Genomic DNA, 17,750 nt, shown 5'->3' on the forward strand with positions numbered 1-17,750 from the left:
ATGAAATTAAATTCACTACATTGTTACAGATGGCAATGAAGATGGACTGTTCAATATCAGTAGAATTACTGATAACAGAGGTTTGATTACTGTTGCTAAAAGGCTTGACAGAGAAGAGTCAGCAGAACATGTCCTTACTGTTAAATGCTTCAAAAGATCTCTGAGGCCTCAAAGCTTACGTAAACAGTACAACAGACAGGTAAAGTCGCCATTTAATAGTAAATATACACTCCTGGAAATTGAAATAAGAACACCGTGAATTCATTGTCCCAGGAAGGGGAAACTTTATTGACACATTCCTGGGGTCAGATACAACACATGATCACACTGACAGAACCACAGGCACATAGACACAGGCAACAGAGCATGCACAATGTCGGCACTAGTGCAGTGTATATCCACCTTTCGCAGCAACGCAGGCTGCTATTCTCCCATGGAGACGATCGTAGAGATGCTGGATGTAGTCCTGTGGAACGGCTTGCCATGCCATTTCCACCTGGCGCCTCAGTTGGACCAGCGTTCGTGCTGGTCGTGCAAACCGCGTGAGACGACGCTTCATCCAGTCCCAAACATGCTCAATGGGGGACAGATCCGGAGATCTTGCTGGCCAGGGTAGTTGACTTACACCTTCTAGAGCACGTTGGGTGGCACGGGATACATGCGGACGTGCATTGTCCTGTTGGAACAGCAAGTTCCCTTGCCGGTCTACGAATGGTAGAACGATGGGTTCGATGACGGTTTGGATGTACCGTGCACTATTCAGTGTCCCCTCGACGATCACCAGTGGTGTACGGCCAGTGTAGGAGATCGCTCCCCACACCATGATGCCGGGTGTTGGCCCTGTGTGCCTCGGTCGTATGCAGTCCTGATTGTGGCGCTCACCTGCACGGCGCCAAACACGCATACGACCATCATTGGCACCAAGGCAGAAGCGACTCTCATCGCTGAAGACGACACGTCTCCATTCGTCCCTCCATTCACGCCTGTCGCGACACCACTGGAGGCGGGCTGCACGATGTTGGGGCGTGAGCGGAAGACGGCCTAACGGTGTGCGGGACCGTAGCCCAGCTTCATGGAGACGGTTGCGAATGGTCCTCGCCGATACCCCAGGAGCAACAGTGTCCCTAATTTGCTGGGAAGTGGCGGTGCGGTCCCCTACGGCATTGCGTAGGATCCTACGGTCTTGGCGTGCATCCGTGCGTCGCTGCGGTCCGGTCCCAGGTCGACGGGCACGTGCACCTTCCGCCGACCACTGGCGACAACATCGATGTACTGTGGAGACCTCACGCCCCACGTGTTGAGCAATTCGGCGGTATGTCCACCCGGCCTCCCGCATGCCCACTATACGCCCTCGCTCAAAGTCCGTCAACTGCACATACGGTTGACGTCCACGCTGTCGCGGCATGCTACCAGTGTTAAAGACTGCGATGGAGCTCCGTATGCCACGGCAAACTGGCTGACACTGACGGCGGCGGTGCACAAATGCTGCGCAGCTAGCGCCATTCGACGGCCAACACCGCGGTTCCTGGTGTGTCCGCTGTGCCGTGCGTGTGATCATTGCTTGTACAGCCCTCTCGCAGTGTCCGGAGCAAGTATGGTGGGTCTGACACACCGGTGTCAATGTGTTCTTTTTTCCATTTCCAGGAGTGTATTTGATTGTGAACTGTATTTCATGAGTCAACAAGTTTTATGCTTTCGTTAAATGGAAAATGTGGTTCTGTTTACAATTAATAGGAACTGTTTTCCACATAGTAATGTGTATTCAAAATACATTAGGTTGTCACATGGTGAGATAACAAAGTATCATAGAAGTAATAGGTTTTGTGATGTATGAGAACTCTAGTGCACAACAGTGCCCTCTGTTACATATGCACATTACCAGGGTTTCATTTCAGTGTATGAGGCAACTCTGAACACTATCATATCTCTCTAACAACAAAGTAATAAGAAATTGTTTGTGCAATGTTTAGTTCTTCAAGTTTTGTCGAAAATAACCACTCCAAAGGCTGTTTACTTGCTTGCAATACATATGCTTCATTTGAAATATTGGTCAGAAGCAGTGTCATTTTGGTGGGAGCATAGTATGTAGTATGTTGTTAACTCCCACAAATGGTAATGAAATATTAAAGGTGATAAAGAGTCTAAAATCAAAAATGTCTGCAGGTGTGGATGAAGTGCCTGTGTCAATAATAAAAAAAGTTGCCCAACAAATTATAAAGCCCCTGGTACATATTGCCAATTTGTCTTTCAGCGAAGGTGTGTTTCCTGAGAGGTTGAGAATCTCTAAGGTTAGACCTCTGTTTACAAAAGGAGATCCATACAAGGTAGAAAATTATAGACCAATATCCCTTCTCCAATCATTTTCAAAAATTCTAGAGAAATTAATGAAAACCAGACTTATAAATTACTTAGATGCTCACAAACTTCTAAACTGCAATCAACATGGCTTTCGCTCGGGCCACAGCACAGAATCAGCTATCCATACCTATACCAAAGAGATTGTCAGGAGTCTCGACACTAAAAAATGTGTAGTGGGAATTAACTTAGATTTATCTAAAGCTTTTGATACAGTAAATCACAAAATTCTGTTAAACAAGATGGAGGCAATAGGTGTAAGGGGAGTTGTGAAGCGGTGGTTTGAATCTTACCTTCAAGATAGAACTCAGGTGGTAGAAATCATCGCAGAACATAAAAATCAGAAAATCAAGTGGGTCTCAGATGCAAAGAAATTGGAAATAGGTGTCCCACAGGGCAGTGTTCTTGGTCCCTTATTATTCTTGCCTTATATAAATGTCATAAAAAATCCTAATATTTCTACCAAAATAATGTTGTTCGCAGATGACACTAGCATAATTATAAGTTATGATAAAAAATCATTAACCACCACAACTGATATAGTCCTGAAATATATTTAACATTGGTTTAATGCTAATGAGTTAACACTTGATCTAAGTAAAACAAATTATATACGGTATGGCAAAGCAACTCAAGATATGGACCTCCAGTTAAAACTAATGGATAAGAAGATAGAGAGTGTACAATCCACAAAGTTTTTGGGCATGCACATTGATCAAAACTTAAGCTGGAAAGACCATCTCAAGTACTTATCCCACAGGCTCAATTCGGCATGTTTTGCATTGAGGATATTATCTAGAGTATCCAGCACAGACTATACTAGACTAGTGTATTTTGCTTACTTTCAGTCCACCGTGTCTTACGGCATAGTGTTCTGGGGTAAAACTAAATCAAGCTTAACAGATATCTTCAAATTTCAGAAAAGAGCTATACGAATCATAACACATAACTCTCCAAGAACTCATTGTAGGCCCCTTTTCAAAGAACTGCAAATACTCACAATACCATCACTGTATATTTTTAAAAGCATTCTGTGTACAAAAAAATGAAAAATCTACGTACAAATGAGGACTGCCATAATTATAATACTAGAACTGGTAAGAATTTGTATGTAGAAAGGGTAAGGACAACACAAACCCAAAAGCATATAAGTTATTTTGGAATAAAACTTTACAATGCTTTGCCAGTGTACATGAAGGAAATAATAGATGAAGTAAAATTTAAGACTGAGCTTAAAAATTACCTTTTAAGCAAAACTTTCTATGATGTAGATGAGTACTTTGATTGTGTGTAAATTTATTGCCAAAAATTTTAAATTATATGTCTAAATTTGTACTTTTAAAAAAATGTCTTGAAAGTGATATTCCATTATTATGTCTGTAGTACTTGTATTAGTATGATAACTTTGTTGTGACAATTCCTACATCATGTAAATGATTTACATGAAGATAATAAAATGAACTGAAAATGAAATGAAACATATCCTTGGTATATAGTGTTTTTTGTAACAAAAATCTTGTGACTCATTAACAAACTATAAATGTTTTATTACGCTAAAAAGAATTTCTTGTTGTCAACTATTCTTCAGATTAGCCATATATCAGCATTCTACTCTGTGTACAAAATTAATATTCCATCTTATGCGAAAGAAATGTGTTTTCCAGCCTCAGATTAAATAAGCCAACCTAATCCTTTACTGTTACTTTTGTATTTAGGATCCATCTGAGATGCAGGTGAAAGTGAAAGTGGATGACATAGATGACAACAAACCAGTATTTTACCAAGACAATATTACTATTGGTATGTATCATACTTTCTTCACAATAAAAGTGATTTTTATAACGAGTAGAACTTAGTGTTACTTGAACATAAATAGTTGACACACCCGATATTATCGATAGTATTTTTTGGAACTATTGATGTATCGATTAACTATCGATTGTTGTGGGCAGGTATTTCAAATGAAAAATAGCTTTCTAAGAATTTTTATTGCTTAAAATACAACAATGCAAGATATACATATTTTTTAAAATAAAAAGTAAGGTATTTAAATTTTCGTCCTTTAGTCTGTTGTTTAAAATACAACATTAAAAGATACATGTAAGGTATTTAAATTCTTCTCCTTTACTCTGATGCATTTTTAAGTAATTATTTATCCATCCTTGGGGAAAACCCTGTTTGCAGGAACTGAAGTCACTGGACACCACAAAAATTTAATGGCCATTACACACAACACACTATTAGATTTTGCACAATATTCTGATACACAAGCATGCTTGTCTATTACACATTTTTCAAAATATTGATTTAGGTCAATTATGGAATCTTGTATAATGACATTGACATTGCACTGTTGCTAATTATCAAAAAATGTAGATAATCCAATTTCAAACTGTTAGATGTATCAGTAGACGTATTAGCACTGCTCATGGCTGCTTCTGTTTCAGGTATTATTCTTGTAGCTGATGCAGTGATAGCAGAATACTCTTTCTGAAGTACTTTGCAGTATTCTCTGCCTCTTGAAATGTCCTGAAACAAGTTTTTTAATCCTAAGATCCAATAATGTCACAAGCATATTAACAGCCAATGTTTTAAATGATTTCACTCTTTCATTGACTGATTTAATCAAGGAATCCAGAACACTTCAGCCTTCATTAGTTGTTAAGGTTCTTTACAAGTCTGAAAACTTGGCAACAATACCTCATATAAGAGGTATAATTAAGTAAGCAGTTACATATGACTCCCCTGAGATTGTTGTTGTTGCTACTTCAGAAGGTTCAAGAAGATCTATTATCTCTTGTATAGTTAAGTAATGTCCTGCTGCGAGAGTGGACAGTGCTTTTGAACTTTCATTGACTGCAATCTCAAGCTTGCTTCATACTTCCAAATTTTTTTAAGCATGTGGCATGAGCTGATGAGCTGTTCCATTGAGTTGGCATCTCTTGTAAGTCTCAGTTCTTTTTTGTTTGCTCCTTTTTGAACATTGCGCTGTTTGTCACTGGCTAGTGTAGAGTTATGAAAGAAAGTCAAAATAGACTTTTGTTTTCAGTAAAATTTTGAAAACTGTTTTTGCTCTGAAAAAATCTTGTACAGAGTGTACATAAAGTCTGGGAACACTTGCAATTGTTTATTGCACAAGAACCAAACATTGTATCATACATATGACATTTTGAAGAGAAGCCCTGAAAGTTTGTTTTCGTGTATAACACCACAGTGTAGTTTGGTAATTTGCTGATAATCAGGGCTAGTCGCAAACAGTGAGTTTTCTGTGTGTTGGAGTTCGAGAAAAACAAGTGTGCTACAGATGTTCAACACATGTTTGGAACCAAGTACGGTAAGAAGCCATTTACCACTGGCACACCAAATTCATTACAATGGGTTGCGTGTTCCCGGCAAAGGGAACTGGACATCCCAGCGTGAGTGAAGTACATGTGGAGCGCATGCGAGACACATTCATGAATCCAAAGAAATCAGTGTGTTGTGCCCCAAGATGGCTCCAATCACAGAGTGGAAAGTCCTGCAACAGAAGCTGTGTATGAAGCCATTCAAATTGGAGCTAGTGCAGAAGCTCAATGATGACGACAAAGACAAGAGTTTTGAGTTTTGTTCACAGTTGCAACAATTGAATGAGGGAGGATGGAGATGGCATTGTTGATTGCTTAATTTTTAGTGACAAAGCCACTTTTCACACTAATGGGGAAGTGAACAGGCATAATTGTTGAAACTGGGGTACAAAGCATCCACATGAATGCATTGAATTTGAGCGTGATTCGCAAGAGGTAAAAGGTTTTTGGGCCTCATCATGTCGAAAACTGTACTGGCCATTCTTCTTTGCCGAGAGCACTGTCACTGGATATTCCTACTTGGACATGTTGCAGCAATGGCTGATGCCTCAAATGCAATCAGATTCTCCGTTCTTCTTTCAGCGGGATGCGTCTCCACTCCATTTTCATCATGAAGATCGTGGGTACCTGAACACGGAGCTGCACCATCGATGGATCGGCCGTGCTACAGAAGGGGACAGCTGTTTCATGAAATGGTCTCCCTGATCACCATATCTCACTACATGTGACTTTTTTCTGTGGGGACACATTAAAGATCTGATGTATGTACCGCCTCTACCACGTAATGTAGCAGAGCTCCAGGAGGGAATACGGGAAGCAACTGCCACAGTTGATGATGCCATGCTGGGATAGATGTGGCAAGAATTCGATTACTGTATTGACATCTGCTGGGTCACTCGTGGTTTGCATATCAAATGTTTGGGAGGGGAAAAAGAAAAAAAAAAAAAAAAAAACTTTCAGAGTTTCTCTTCCAAATACAATATGTATGACATCTGTGCAATGTTTAGTTCTTGTGCAATGAATAATTAAAAATGTTCCCAGACTTTATGTACACCCTGTGCAGTGGGCAAAACAGGGTAATGCTGAATCCTTAAGATTTAGGCAGCTTTTTTGTAATTGCAGCGTTGTCTGTAACAACTGCCACTGTCTTATCACAGATATTGTATTCTAGCAAGATTTGATTGATGACATGAAAAAATGTAGTGTTAAAATAACCTGCCAATATGTCCAAAATTTTGCATAATATTGTCAAAAAATTTCTTTTTTTCAATGTCTTGTTATCTGAAAAATTACTTTTGTATGTAAAAAAAATAATTCTCATAAAAATTGGGCCAATGTTTATTTGTCAATGTTATGCTGAGCTTCAGCATTGTAGAAGCAGTGGGAAAGTAGGAAGAGGAAGAGGAAGAAGAAGAGGAAGGTCGCCATAAGGAATAGAAATGCAAGAGGGGAATTCCTGGTCTGTTACGCAATGCTGCTACCTTAGGTGTGTATACTTGCTGATGAACTGCAGCAGATACAGTATAAACTGCACATAGGAATAACGAGATTGAAACTGCATTGAAGAGATCAAGGGTGGCTTTTTCACTCATGTTTTTTTATCAGTTGAGTTGACACTCAGGACAAAACAAAAGGGCCATCACTCTACTGCAGTGCTGCAGCTGCTACATTGCTGCAGTCAGCAGCACTTCTGAGCTTTTAGTGCTCTGTCAAATTGTACTCACCGTATCATATCTCTCATCTCATCATCATTTACATCCTCTTTCACTTCTAAAATATTGCCGTCAAGTTTGTCTCTCTCGTACAGACCCTTCATATACTCCTTTCACCTTTCAGCTTTCTTTTCTTTGCTTAGGACTGGTTTTTTATCTGAGCTCTTAATATTCATACAGCTGTTCCTCCTTTCACCAATGATCTCCTTGGTTGGTTGGTTGGTTTGGGGAAGGAGACCAGACAGCGTGGTCATCGGTCTCATCGGATTAGGGAAGGATGGGGAAGGAAGTCGGCCGTGCCCTTTCAGAGGAACCATCCCGGCATTTGCCTGGAGTGATTTTAGGGAAATCACGGAAAACCTAAATCAGGATGGCCGGACGCGGGATTGAACCGTCGTCCTTCCGAATGTGAGTCCAGTGTCTAACCACTGCGCCACCTCGCTCGGTAATGATCTCCTTAAATTTCCTGTAGGCAGTATCTATTTTTCCCCTAGTGAAATATGCCATTTTTCAGTTTCTGTCAATCTCAAATTTTAGACATTTGTATTCTCTTTCAACTGCTTCATTTTCTGCTTTTTTATATTTCCTCTTTCATCAATTAAATTTACTATCTCCTGTGTTATCCAAGGATTTCTACTAGACATTGTCTTTTTACCTATTTGATCCTCTCCTTCACTACTTCATCTCTTAAAGCTATTCATTCGTCTTAGTCATTTCCCTGTTGTGGTCAGCCATTGCCTACTGCTCCATCTGAGACACTCAACAATATCTGATCTTTTCAAGTTATCCAGTCCCATCTCCTCAATTTCCCACCTTTTTGCAGTTTACTCAGTTTTAATCTGCTGTTCCCAACCAGTAATTGTTGTCAGAGTATACATCTGCCCTTTAAAATATCGTACAATTTAAAATCTGGTTCTGAAATCTCAATCTGAAACCTTGTGGTGCCTCTAGGTCTCTTCCATTCAACAGCCTTCTTTTGTGATTCTTAAACCAATTGTTAGCAGTGATTAAATTATCAGAGTGTACACAACCCAGGACAATTGAGAGATCTGGGAAAAGCCCAGGAAGTTTTTCATCCGGGAGAAACCTGAGAATTTTTTAGAATTCCAGGAATTTTTTGTTGTTTTAGTTTTCAATTAAATTTTTGTAATTTTGGCTGGTAAGAGCCAATACTCTATAAAAAGTATTTTACTGTATCCCACTATTGCAGAATAATACTGCAGCAATAAAACATGTCCAAGAGGGAAAAATGAAAATGAAACATAAATTGGAAAGGAAATGTGCCATATGCAACAACAAAAGACAGTGCTCATACAAACATCTGTCAACAGCAAAATGTATCAAAGGCTTTAGGAAGACTATGCAATGCTTCATAACAATGAATGTGATGTCACAACTGTTTACATCGAGGTCTATAAGAAAGACAGGCTGTTGCACATGTGTCATGAGGGTGGGCCTGAGCTCACTTGCTCGCTTTACTCAGCAGGCAAAATGCGTTTCTAAAACTGTTACCTCACAACTGGGTGTGCATGTACTGATGAGAATTGCATCTTCTACTGTAATCTGCTATTATGAACTCTTACTGGTTGCTAGCTGTCCAGAAAAATTTAAAATCAACTCTCCACATAAATGGTATAATGCCTTGTTTATAGTGTTTAGTCTCTACTGCATAGCAGTCCTCATTTCATAGAAGATATGGCACCTTTTGGGACTGATAGTCATTCTGGCATAATTTTAATTGTATTGTACCCAAGTAGAGCTGCAACAAATTATTAGTAGACCTACAGACTTTCTATTATTGTAGGGCAAATAACAGTAAAATTCCATAATAGTGGATTCCATTTGAAGATGCAATTCTCATTTGTACATTTACACTAGTTACGAGATAACTGGTGTAGAAATGCAAATTGTTTGCTAAGTTGGGTGAGCTTGGCCTATCTTCACACTGTGGCGTGTCTTTCTAGTAGGCCTCGGTTTACATTAGATTCGTTTTAGCAGTTATGAGCGAGCTCATGCACATGCACAATTGAGTTGTGTATGAAGAGTACCTTCTTCCACTTCTGGCTACAGAAACATGGCTGTTTGCTGTGTAAGCAGCGCAGCAAGCAGCGTGAGGCTACCTGGCAAAATTTTGCTGGCACACCCAAGTTGCCAGATTCACGCAAGCGCAGCAGGCCCGGATCTAGGAGGGGGGAGGGGTGGGGGAGGGGTGGGGTGGGGGGGTCAAATCGAGGTACCAGACCTGGGTGGCAGTTTTGGGGAGGGGGGGATCTAATTCACATCCTTGAGGATAAAACCATGTTTCACAAAGCAACTAGCACTCAGTGCACGTTGATCTATAGATTAATTCATATGATTTTTAAACACATCCTTGTTGATTTTTGAACACATTCTAAGTTGATTTCTGAATCAATCATAAGTTTATGCTTGAATCCATGCATTGTGAACTTGATGTCTCTGTAAGGGTAATCCTCATTGCATCTAGAAATAAACTTTCCTGTAGACAAAAAGGGATGGGGGCTATATGAGCTGAGCGAAGTAAAGCCGAATGGATAAATGCCAATTGCTGTCTGATTATGTGGTTGACTGGGTTTTGCGAATGATCAGCGTTGTTATAATTACTAGCAAAATCCATAGATTCAGACTACCAGCGTGGGAATAAACAACTAACAGGAATAACATGTAAGAAAGATTATGTATTATCTTCTCAGTGTATCCAAGAAAATGAGATTTTGACAGGAAATTTTTGGCCATATCACTACACTAGTAAGTGTCAGTTTTACAGTCTCCAGCTAGCAGCCATGTAAGTTCTATTCTGGAAGTAGCACAGAAAATGTGTTGTACAAATATGACACAACACCTAACCAGTGAATAATAGCTGGATTATTAAACCGGTGATTCCGGCAAGGTTAGTGAAGTTAAGTGGCGAATAAGTTTTGACAACGGCAGGAATGCTTACTGAATTAGTGATGACAAGATTGTTTGTTAGAATGAGGAAGGAGATGAAATGAGGACATCACACAAATTATGGAAGAATATTAACGATTCCAAATTTATATAAAAATTTCGTACTACTACTTTTCGATCTCATACTTGAAAAACTGGAACATATGAATGAAATGTAAAACTATTTCCTAACTTAAAGATTTTTGCATATAGTATGCCTAATAGGCATTTCATATTGGTACTTTGTGAATTATATTTGGTCGTGTTATAAAAATGACAATTTGTGCCAAAACAGTCTCACTTATTTGGTCTGTGTTACAATTTCTGCAATATTAGAAAGGCCTATTTTGTTATATCTAACAGACAGTGACAAATTAGATGTAATCAGATCGAGAAACCATACCAGTCTTGGGTACATTTGTATTAACAGCTTTTTCAGTGTTAGACAATGACATTTCAATTTTTCATGTAGCGAAATGTTTGATCGACTTTGATGAGGTAATAGATTCTTTTGCAGAAAGGGGAGCATGCCATGTAAAGCTGTAGCAAAATTATAGAGAAAAAAGAAATGTGTACTGCCTTGCTTGTCTCTTGTCTTTACTGGTTTTCATATCAACACACACTCTGCTGCAGACTGAAAATCTCATTCTGGAAACATCCCCCAGGCTGTGGCTAAACCCTGTCTCCATAATATCCTGTCTTTCAGGAGTGCTAGTTCTACAAGGTTTGCAGGAGAGCTTCTGTAAAGTTTGGAATGTAGGAGACAAGGTACTGGTAGAAGTAAAGCTGTGAGGACGGGGCGTGAGTCGTGCTTGGGTAGCTCAGATGGTAGAGCACTTGCCTGCGAAAGGCAAAGGTCCCGAGTTCGAGTCTCAGTCCGGAACACAGTTTTAATCTGCCAGGAAGTTTCATATCAGTGCACACTCCACTGCAGAGTGAAAAATCTCATTCTGGAAATGTCCCCCAGGCTGTGGCTAAGCTATGTCTTCACAATATCCTTTCTTTCAGGAGTGCTAGTTCTGCAAGGTTTGCAGGAGAGCTTCTGTAAGGTTTGGAATGTAGGAGATGAGATACTGGCAGAAGTAAAGCTGTGAGGACAGGGTGTAAGTCGTGCTTGGGTAGCTCAGATGGTAGAGCACTTGCCTGCAAAAGGCAAAGGTCCCGAGTTCGAGTCTCGGTCCAGCACACAATTTTAATCTGCGAGGAAGTGAAATTAGATATGTTTGTCAAAATGCTGAATATACTTTAATCACTAGTTGTTAGTTATTCAAACCATTTTGTGTAGTATTCGGAGCATTTTTTTCTCACAGTTGGTCCCGGATTATGGCAAGAAGAGAATGTGACATTATTTCCTATATGTTTCAGGTGTACGGCTGAATGTGCCCATTGATACTTCCTTATTGACACTAGAGGCAACAGATGCTGATGCAACAGCTGATCCTTTCAGCTACATGCTGGTTAACACAACATTCTTCTCATTTGCACCATCTAGACTAGATGTTGTCAGCACACAAACAGATGGAAATGCAACATTTCGGTTAGATGAGAAGACAGGAGAACTTCGAACATTTGGAAGCATGTTGGATTTTGTGGATGGCTATTTTGAGCTTCATGTTATTGCCAATAATAGCCTTCGAGAGGACTGGTTGGCTGAAGCAAGGGTGAAGGTAATAATTTCTTATTGTCTGTTTTCCATATAATTCTGTGTTGATATGGCATTCTGTAAGCTCTAGCTATGTACTCAGTCATGTAACAGAAATTTCATGAATTAGTGCAGTGCATTCCTTTCTTTAAAAGGGACATATTGTGCTAATTAAGTTTCTTCTTTCAGTAATAAAACTATTTAGTCGGTAGGGCATGTAATTTGACTTTATTTCCTTAGATAAAGAATATACCACAGTTTCAGCCTAGTTTGAGGCACTCATTCAGTTGCTTATTCATGCATCATATTCTTTCACAATGAAAAATTTCACCTCCTCCTCTTAGGAGTTGAATTTCAAAAATGGTTACATGTATATGTTTTATTTCTAATAGAATACAAATTTCATAGATTTATCTTGAAAAATGCTTGCACAATGAGATATTTCCATAAAAACTTTTATCCCCTATTTCACCCTCATATGGGTCGAATTTCCAAAAACAGTTAAACATGTGTTTTCTTATTTCTAACTGAGAAGCAAAATTTAAATGTTCATAGATTTAGCTTTGAAAATGCTTTCATAATAAAATATTTTCATAAAAAATCTCATCCCCCTGTTTCACTCCCTTAAAAGTTCAGTTTCTAAAAACCCTGAAACACATATTTTTATTTGTAACCGAGAAGTCAAATACCAATGTTCATATATGTAGCTTTAAAACTACTTTAGTAGTTCTTTCTTTAATAATGATATGTTTTCTAAAAAAGCTTTCACCTCTCTTTCATCCCAACAGAGTTAAATTTACAAAAATGCTATAACATGTGTTTCTTTATTTGTGACTGAGAAAGCAAATACCAACTTTTTGCAGGTCTAGCTTCAAAATTGCCTTAATATAAACTTTTTTTTTAAAGAAACTTTCATCCTCTATTTCATTCCCTTAGTGTTGCTATTTCAAAAAATCTGGTTTTAAATGACATTCCCTTCTTAAAATAATATCCATTCCTTCTCCAGATTTCAAGTTTCTATCCAGAATGGTTTGGACTGGGTGATTGTGAGTCAACCAGTCAGTCAGGACATTGCCATTTATGTATAGAAATTGCAGAGAGAGTTTTGTTTCTTTCTACACTTACATCATTTCCCCCATTGTTATTGGAGTTAGATGAGCCACCAACTTTAGGTCAAACTCAGACAGACAGTATAAAGAAAATGACTGGACAGATACTGCCAGTTCCTCTTATAAAAGCATAGAGAGAGGCAAAACCAATTTGCTTCATCAGAATATAAAGGAGGTTAAAAACAAAAAGGTTGTTAATTTAAACAATGGAAACTCCAGGTTGGAATATTAACAAGGTACAAAATAGTGTGCTACTTACCTTAGTGATGACACATTAAGGTGCAGACGGCACAAATAAGCCTTTAGCTACAGCTTTCATCAGAAAAATAAAGAGAAACAAACACCATTTATTCACACAAGCAAGCATACCTCAAGCACATATGACTGCCAGTTCTGGCAGCTTGGACCAGAATGTAGCTTTCATGTGTAATGGAAGCAGCAATCTGGAGGGGGTAGGGAAGGGAAAGCGATAGCAGTGTATGGGTGGGGGGAGAGAGGAGTGCTTTCTGGCAGTGTGTGTAGGGATTAGACAGCCAACAGGGACAGCATCAGAAGGTTGTGAGGCAGGAGGTGGAAAATGGATGAAAAGGAGAGGAGCGGAGAAAGACAGGTGGGTGCATTGGCAGAGGGTTGCAAATAAAGAGGGTGGGAGTCAAGAATGGGGAGGAGATGATAGGACAGAGGGGGAGGAAACTGTTTGCTGGATGGTGTGGGGGATAGTTACTCTGGCCTCAACCTGTCACACTACCTTGTTCCCACACCCTCTACACAACAGTTTCCATCCCTTCTGTCCTATCACCTCCTCCCCTCTGCCACCTGCCCACCTGATTTCCTTTGCTCCTCTCCTTTTTACTCATTTTCCGCACCTCCCTGTCCCATGATCTCCTGACACTGTGCCTGTTGGCACTCTAGTTCCTGCACACTGTGCCAGACAGTGTTCCTCCTCCCCCCACCTGTACACTGCTATCCATCCCCCTTTCCTGCCCCCCTCCATATTGCTGCTTCCATTACACGTGAAAGTTGCATTCTGGTCTGACCTGCTGGAGTTGTTGATCATGTTTGCATGAGGTATATTTGCTTGTGTGAGTGAATGGTGTGTGTTTCTCTTTCATTTCGTGACAAAAGGTGTGTGCAATTTAATTGTGCCTGTCCGCAAAAGTTCATGTGGGGTGGATAATATCCCTAATGAGTACCTAAAAAGTTGTGGTGCTGTATGTAATATGTAATGTTCTTCATCATTTATGTAATGCATCATTAATTCAGGTGTTCTCCCTCACATATTGAAATATGACATTGTTAGGCCTCCCTACAAGAATATTGACTCCGTAACTAGTGCCCTTTGTCACCCCTTACATGATTTTCTAATTTTTTTGAGAAGGTAATGTCTTCAAGGCTTGTCACCTACCTTTGTAGTAATTGGATGGTTAGCCAATCACAGTCTGAGTTTCAAAAGGACCACTCTACTGAGTCAGCTATTTATACATTCACTGAGAACATTATAAAACCTTTAAATGATAAAATATCAGCTGTTGAGACCTTCTGTGACTTGCCAAAAGCATTTGACTGCAAAATATTCTAATAAGGGAGCTAAGTTTTTGTGGAATATGTAGTTCAGCATGTGCCTGATTTTGTTCTTATTTAAGAAAGAGAATGCAGGATTGTTGGGTTATTTTTTGGGAAGGAGAAGAGAATGCATGGAATACAAAGAAAGATACCACATTATCTACACAGAAAGAAATTACATTGGGAGTTTGCAGGGTTCAATCACTGGCCCACTGCAGTTCTTGCTGTGTGTTAGTGATCTGCCATTCTATTTTAATCAGGGAACAGAATTAGTCCTGTTTGTAGATGATAAAGCTTTGTCTTGAAAATGATCAATAAAGCATTAACGGAGAAAAATTTCCCATATCCTATTAACCTAGTGTACCAATAAGAAATAATAAACAAGGTAGAAAGTTCTTAGCTGTGTTATTGATGAACAGATGAACATTTAAACAGGAAAAAATGATGTAATAGACCTGGTAAAATGTTTAGGTTTGGCTGCTTTTACCATTAGAATAGCTGCCAGCTTTAGGGATACAGAAGTCAGTAAATCAACATATTTTACATATTTTCATTCATTGATGTTTTATGGGATAATGTCCTATTGTAACTCCTCACTTAAGCAAAAATAGCAAAAGGAAGTAATTAGAATCATATGTGGAGTTCACCTCTTGCAGGCATCTTTTTAGGTAGTTGGGGATATAACCACAGCCTCACAGTATATTATTCAGTTATGAAATTTGTTATCAACAGCCCTCCTGAGTTTGAGAGTAACAGATGCAGTCACAAGTGCAACACTAGGAGGAAAAGTGACATGTGTTACCCTGCAATGAATATATCTTTAGCACATAAAGGGGTGAAATATGCAACTATGAAACTGTGTGACTATCGAGTCATAGAAATCGATTGTCTGACAGATAGTGTGTTTTCAAATATAGATTAAATATATTTCTCCTTACCAACTCCTTCTATACCACAGAGTAATTCTTGTGTAGCAATAGTCATTTTTAGAGAAATGAAAGCTATAAATAGCCAGCATGCCACCATATAATTTTTTTGTCTTTATGTACATATGTTTTGTTGGTACATTCCACATCAATAACTTTATTAGAAATTTGATCTGTGGAACAAGTAACAAACAAAGAAACAAACAAACATCTGTTACTGAAATTTATCTTTGTTAAAGTTACACATACTCCAATTTAATTAACTTTTCCCTGTGGGAGAACCTTCGGTGGTTGTTTTTGGAAGTAACAAGTGAAAACATCAGTGGCAGTAAAAAATTAAGTCAAATTTGGCAGTATGCTTAAATAGCCTATTTCTTTACACAGCTGCTGGCAAAAAGCAGAAATCTAAGTTTAGATGATGGATCATAACAAATTTTTATTTGTCAGTACATATTTGTGAAACATATTTACCACTCTCGACACATTACGTATTGCTGATCCTGTCTTTCATTTATCTCCTGCATCAAACAACTGATACAGAATTTGTCAACATGCTACTAAAACAGACTAGACTCACAAATAAAAACAGTTTATACACATGCAGAGCACGCATTCTGCGTTATGTAAACACAATGACCACACTTTGAATTTTTTAAATTATACATTTCTTCTTTAGTTCAATGAGTGAGCACTTCTTGGGACCTTTTCACCTGACAGGTTATATGTAACTCTTTCAAATCATCTGATGATGACTTGGTAATGAGTCAAAACAGCTAATGATACCATTCATGTGATCTGAGACTGACACACATAATTTAATTAATCAAATGTAGTATTCATACATATAAGTTCTCTGGCAGAAGTCAGGCCCAAACTACCTCATTTACAAGAACACCAACCTCAGCAAACAATATGTGGTAGCCCTCACTAAATGCTTTGTGTGCTCTTCTTTGCTTAGTATCATGTGTTGCCTGTTGTTTTCTTTTCTTATTTTCAAATTAGAGACAACATACTTGGGTTTGGGCAAGACTCCCATGACACCAGAAAGGATCGGCGATTGCTATGACCATATGTAAGTTCTGCTTTTGCAGAAACACAGATCAGATCACAGGTGTAACACACACACACACACACACACACACACACACACACACACACCAGTTTGCTTCTATACACATGCGCTCCACCAGAGGGTTATGAGTATTATATGTGTGCTGGAATTGCAGGAGAGAGTCTTGTAGGTCTGTATCTGCTCCTAGCTCATATTACAAGGTTTTATTCTGAATCTACCTAGAGCAACTGGCTTATTCAGTAGACATTCCTAACACATAGTTATTTTATAAGGATGTCATGTTATCCTGCAAAGCCACTTTACACAATCCAAAAGTTTTTGAAAGAGTACAACAGTTGTCCTATTTTCTTATTTTCAAATTAGAGATAAATCCAGTTCATAACAGGTTTTGGGTATGACTCCTACAACACCAGAAAAAACTGGCAATTCCTGTGATCGTATGCAATTCAGTGAGTGCCTGTGCATGTATGGGTAGATGACAGTGGAAATTATTTTGAGCACTGGTTATGGATTTCTGAGTAGAGAACTAATTACAAAAGGATTTGTTACATGTATTTTTAGGGACTTATCATCTCAGTTTGGTGTGAAGAATCTCCCTCAAAATGTAAAAAAGTTTATCTAATAGATCCTATATATGTCAGTTTCAATTTTAGGTACACAAAATATTCTAACAGTTCAACAGTTCAACACAGTTTGTAGACAATTGGCACAAAGCTTATCTTGCAGGTATATTGCATTTTCTCAAGATCAGTGCCCTTCAGATTCAGTAATTTTAGCATACTCAGTAAGGTGAATCAAATTTTCAGATTTCACTTAGTGCTCCAGTCCTTCCAGACTCCACATAAGATTGCCCATTGATGCTGGTCTATGAATCTTAAAAAAAGTATCACCTACAGTTAGCTCATAACAAAGTTGGACCACTTTCCATTTTCAAAATTTTTTTAGCTTATGTTACAAACAGTACAAACACATATTGTAATGCAATCCAGGGACAGGGATTTGATTGCTCTTTAGTCTCATGAACACTTGACTTGATTTTATATTTTGTCTCCTACAAACACTTTGACTATAGTTTGGAATA

The 17,750-nt window shown here is 38.7% G+C and overlaps 1 protein-coding gene across 1 annotated transcript in view; it reads left to right on the forward strand.

Moving 5' to 3' along the window:
- LOC126100415 (cadherin-23) overlaps window positions 1-17,750 on the forward strand; it is a 410,352-nt gene that overhangs the window by 374,963 nt on the left and 17,639 nt on the right. The window contains exons 24-26 of the mRNA XM_049911011.1: window positions 30-199; window positions 4,071-4,155; window positions 11,723-12,024. Of these exons, the coding sequence (XP_049766968.1) occupies window positions 30-199; window positions 4,071-4,155; window positions 11,723-12,024 (557 nt within the window). The remainder of the gene's footprint in view (window positions 1-29; window positions 200-4,070; window positions 4,156-11,722; window positions 12,025-17,750) is intronic.

The sequence above is a fragment of the Schistocerca cancellata genome, chromosome 9, assembly GCF_023864275.1.
Source record: "Schistocerca cancellata isolate TAMUIC-IGC-003103 chromosome 9, iqSchCanc2.1, whole genome shotgun sequence".
In the NCBI taxonomy this organism is placed as follows: Eukaryota; Metazoa; Arthropoda; class Insecta; order Orthoptera; family Acrididae; genus Schistocerca; species Schistocerca cancellata.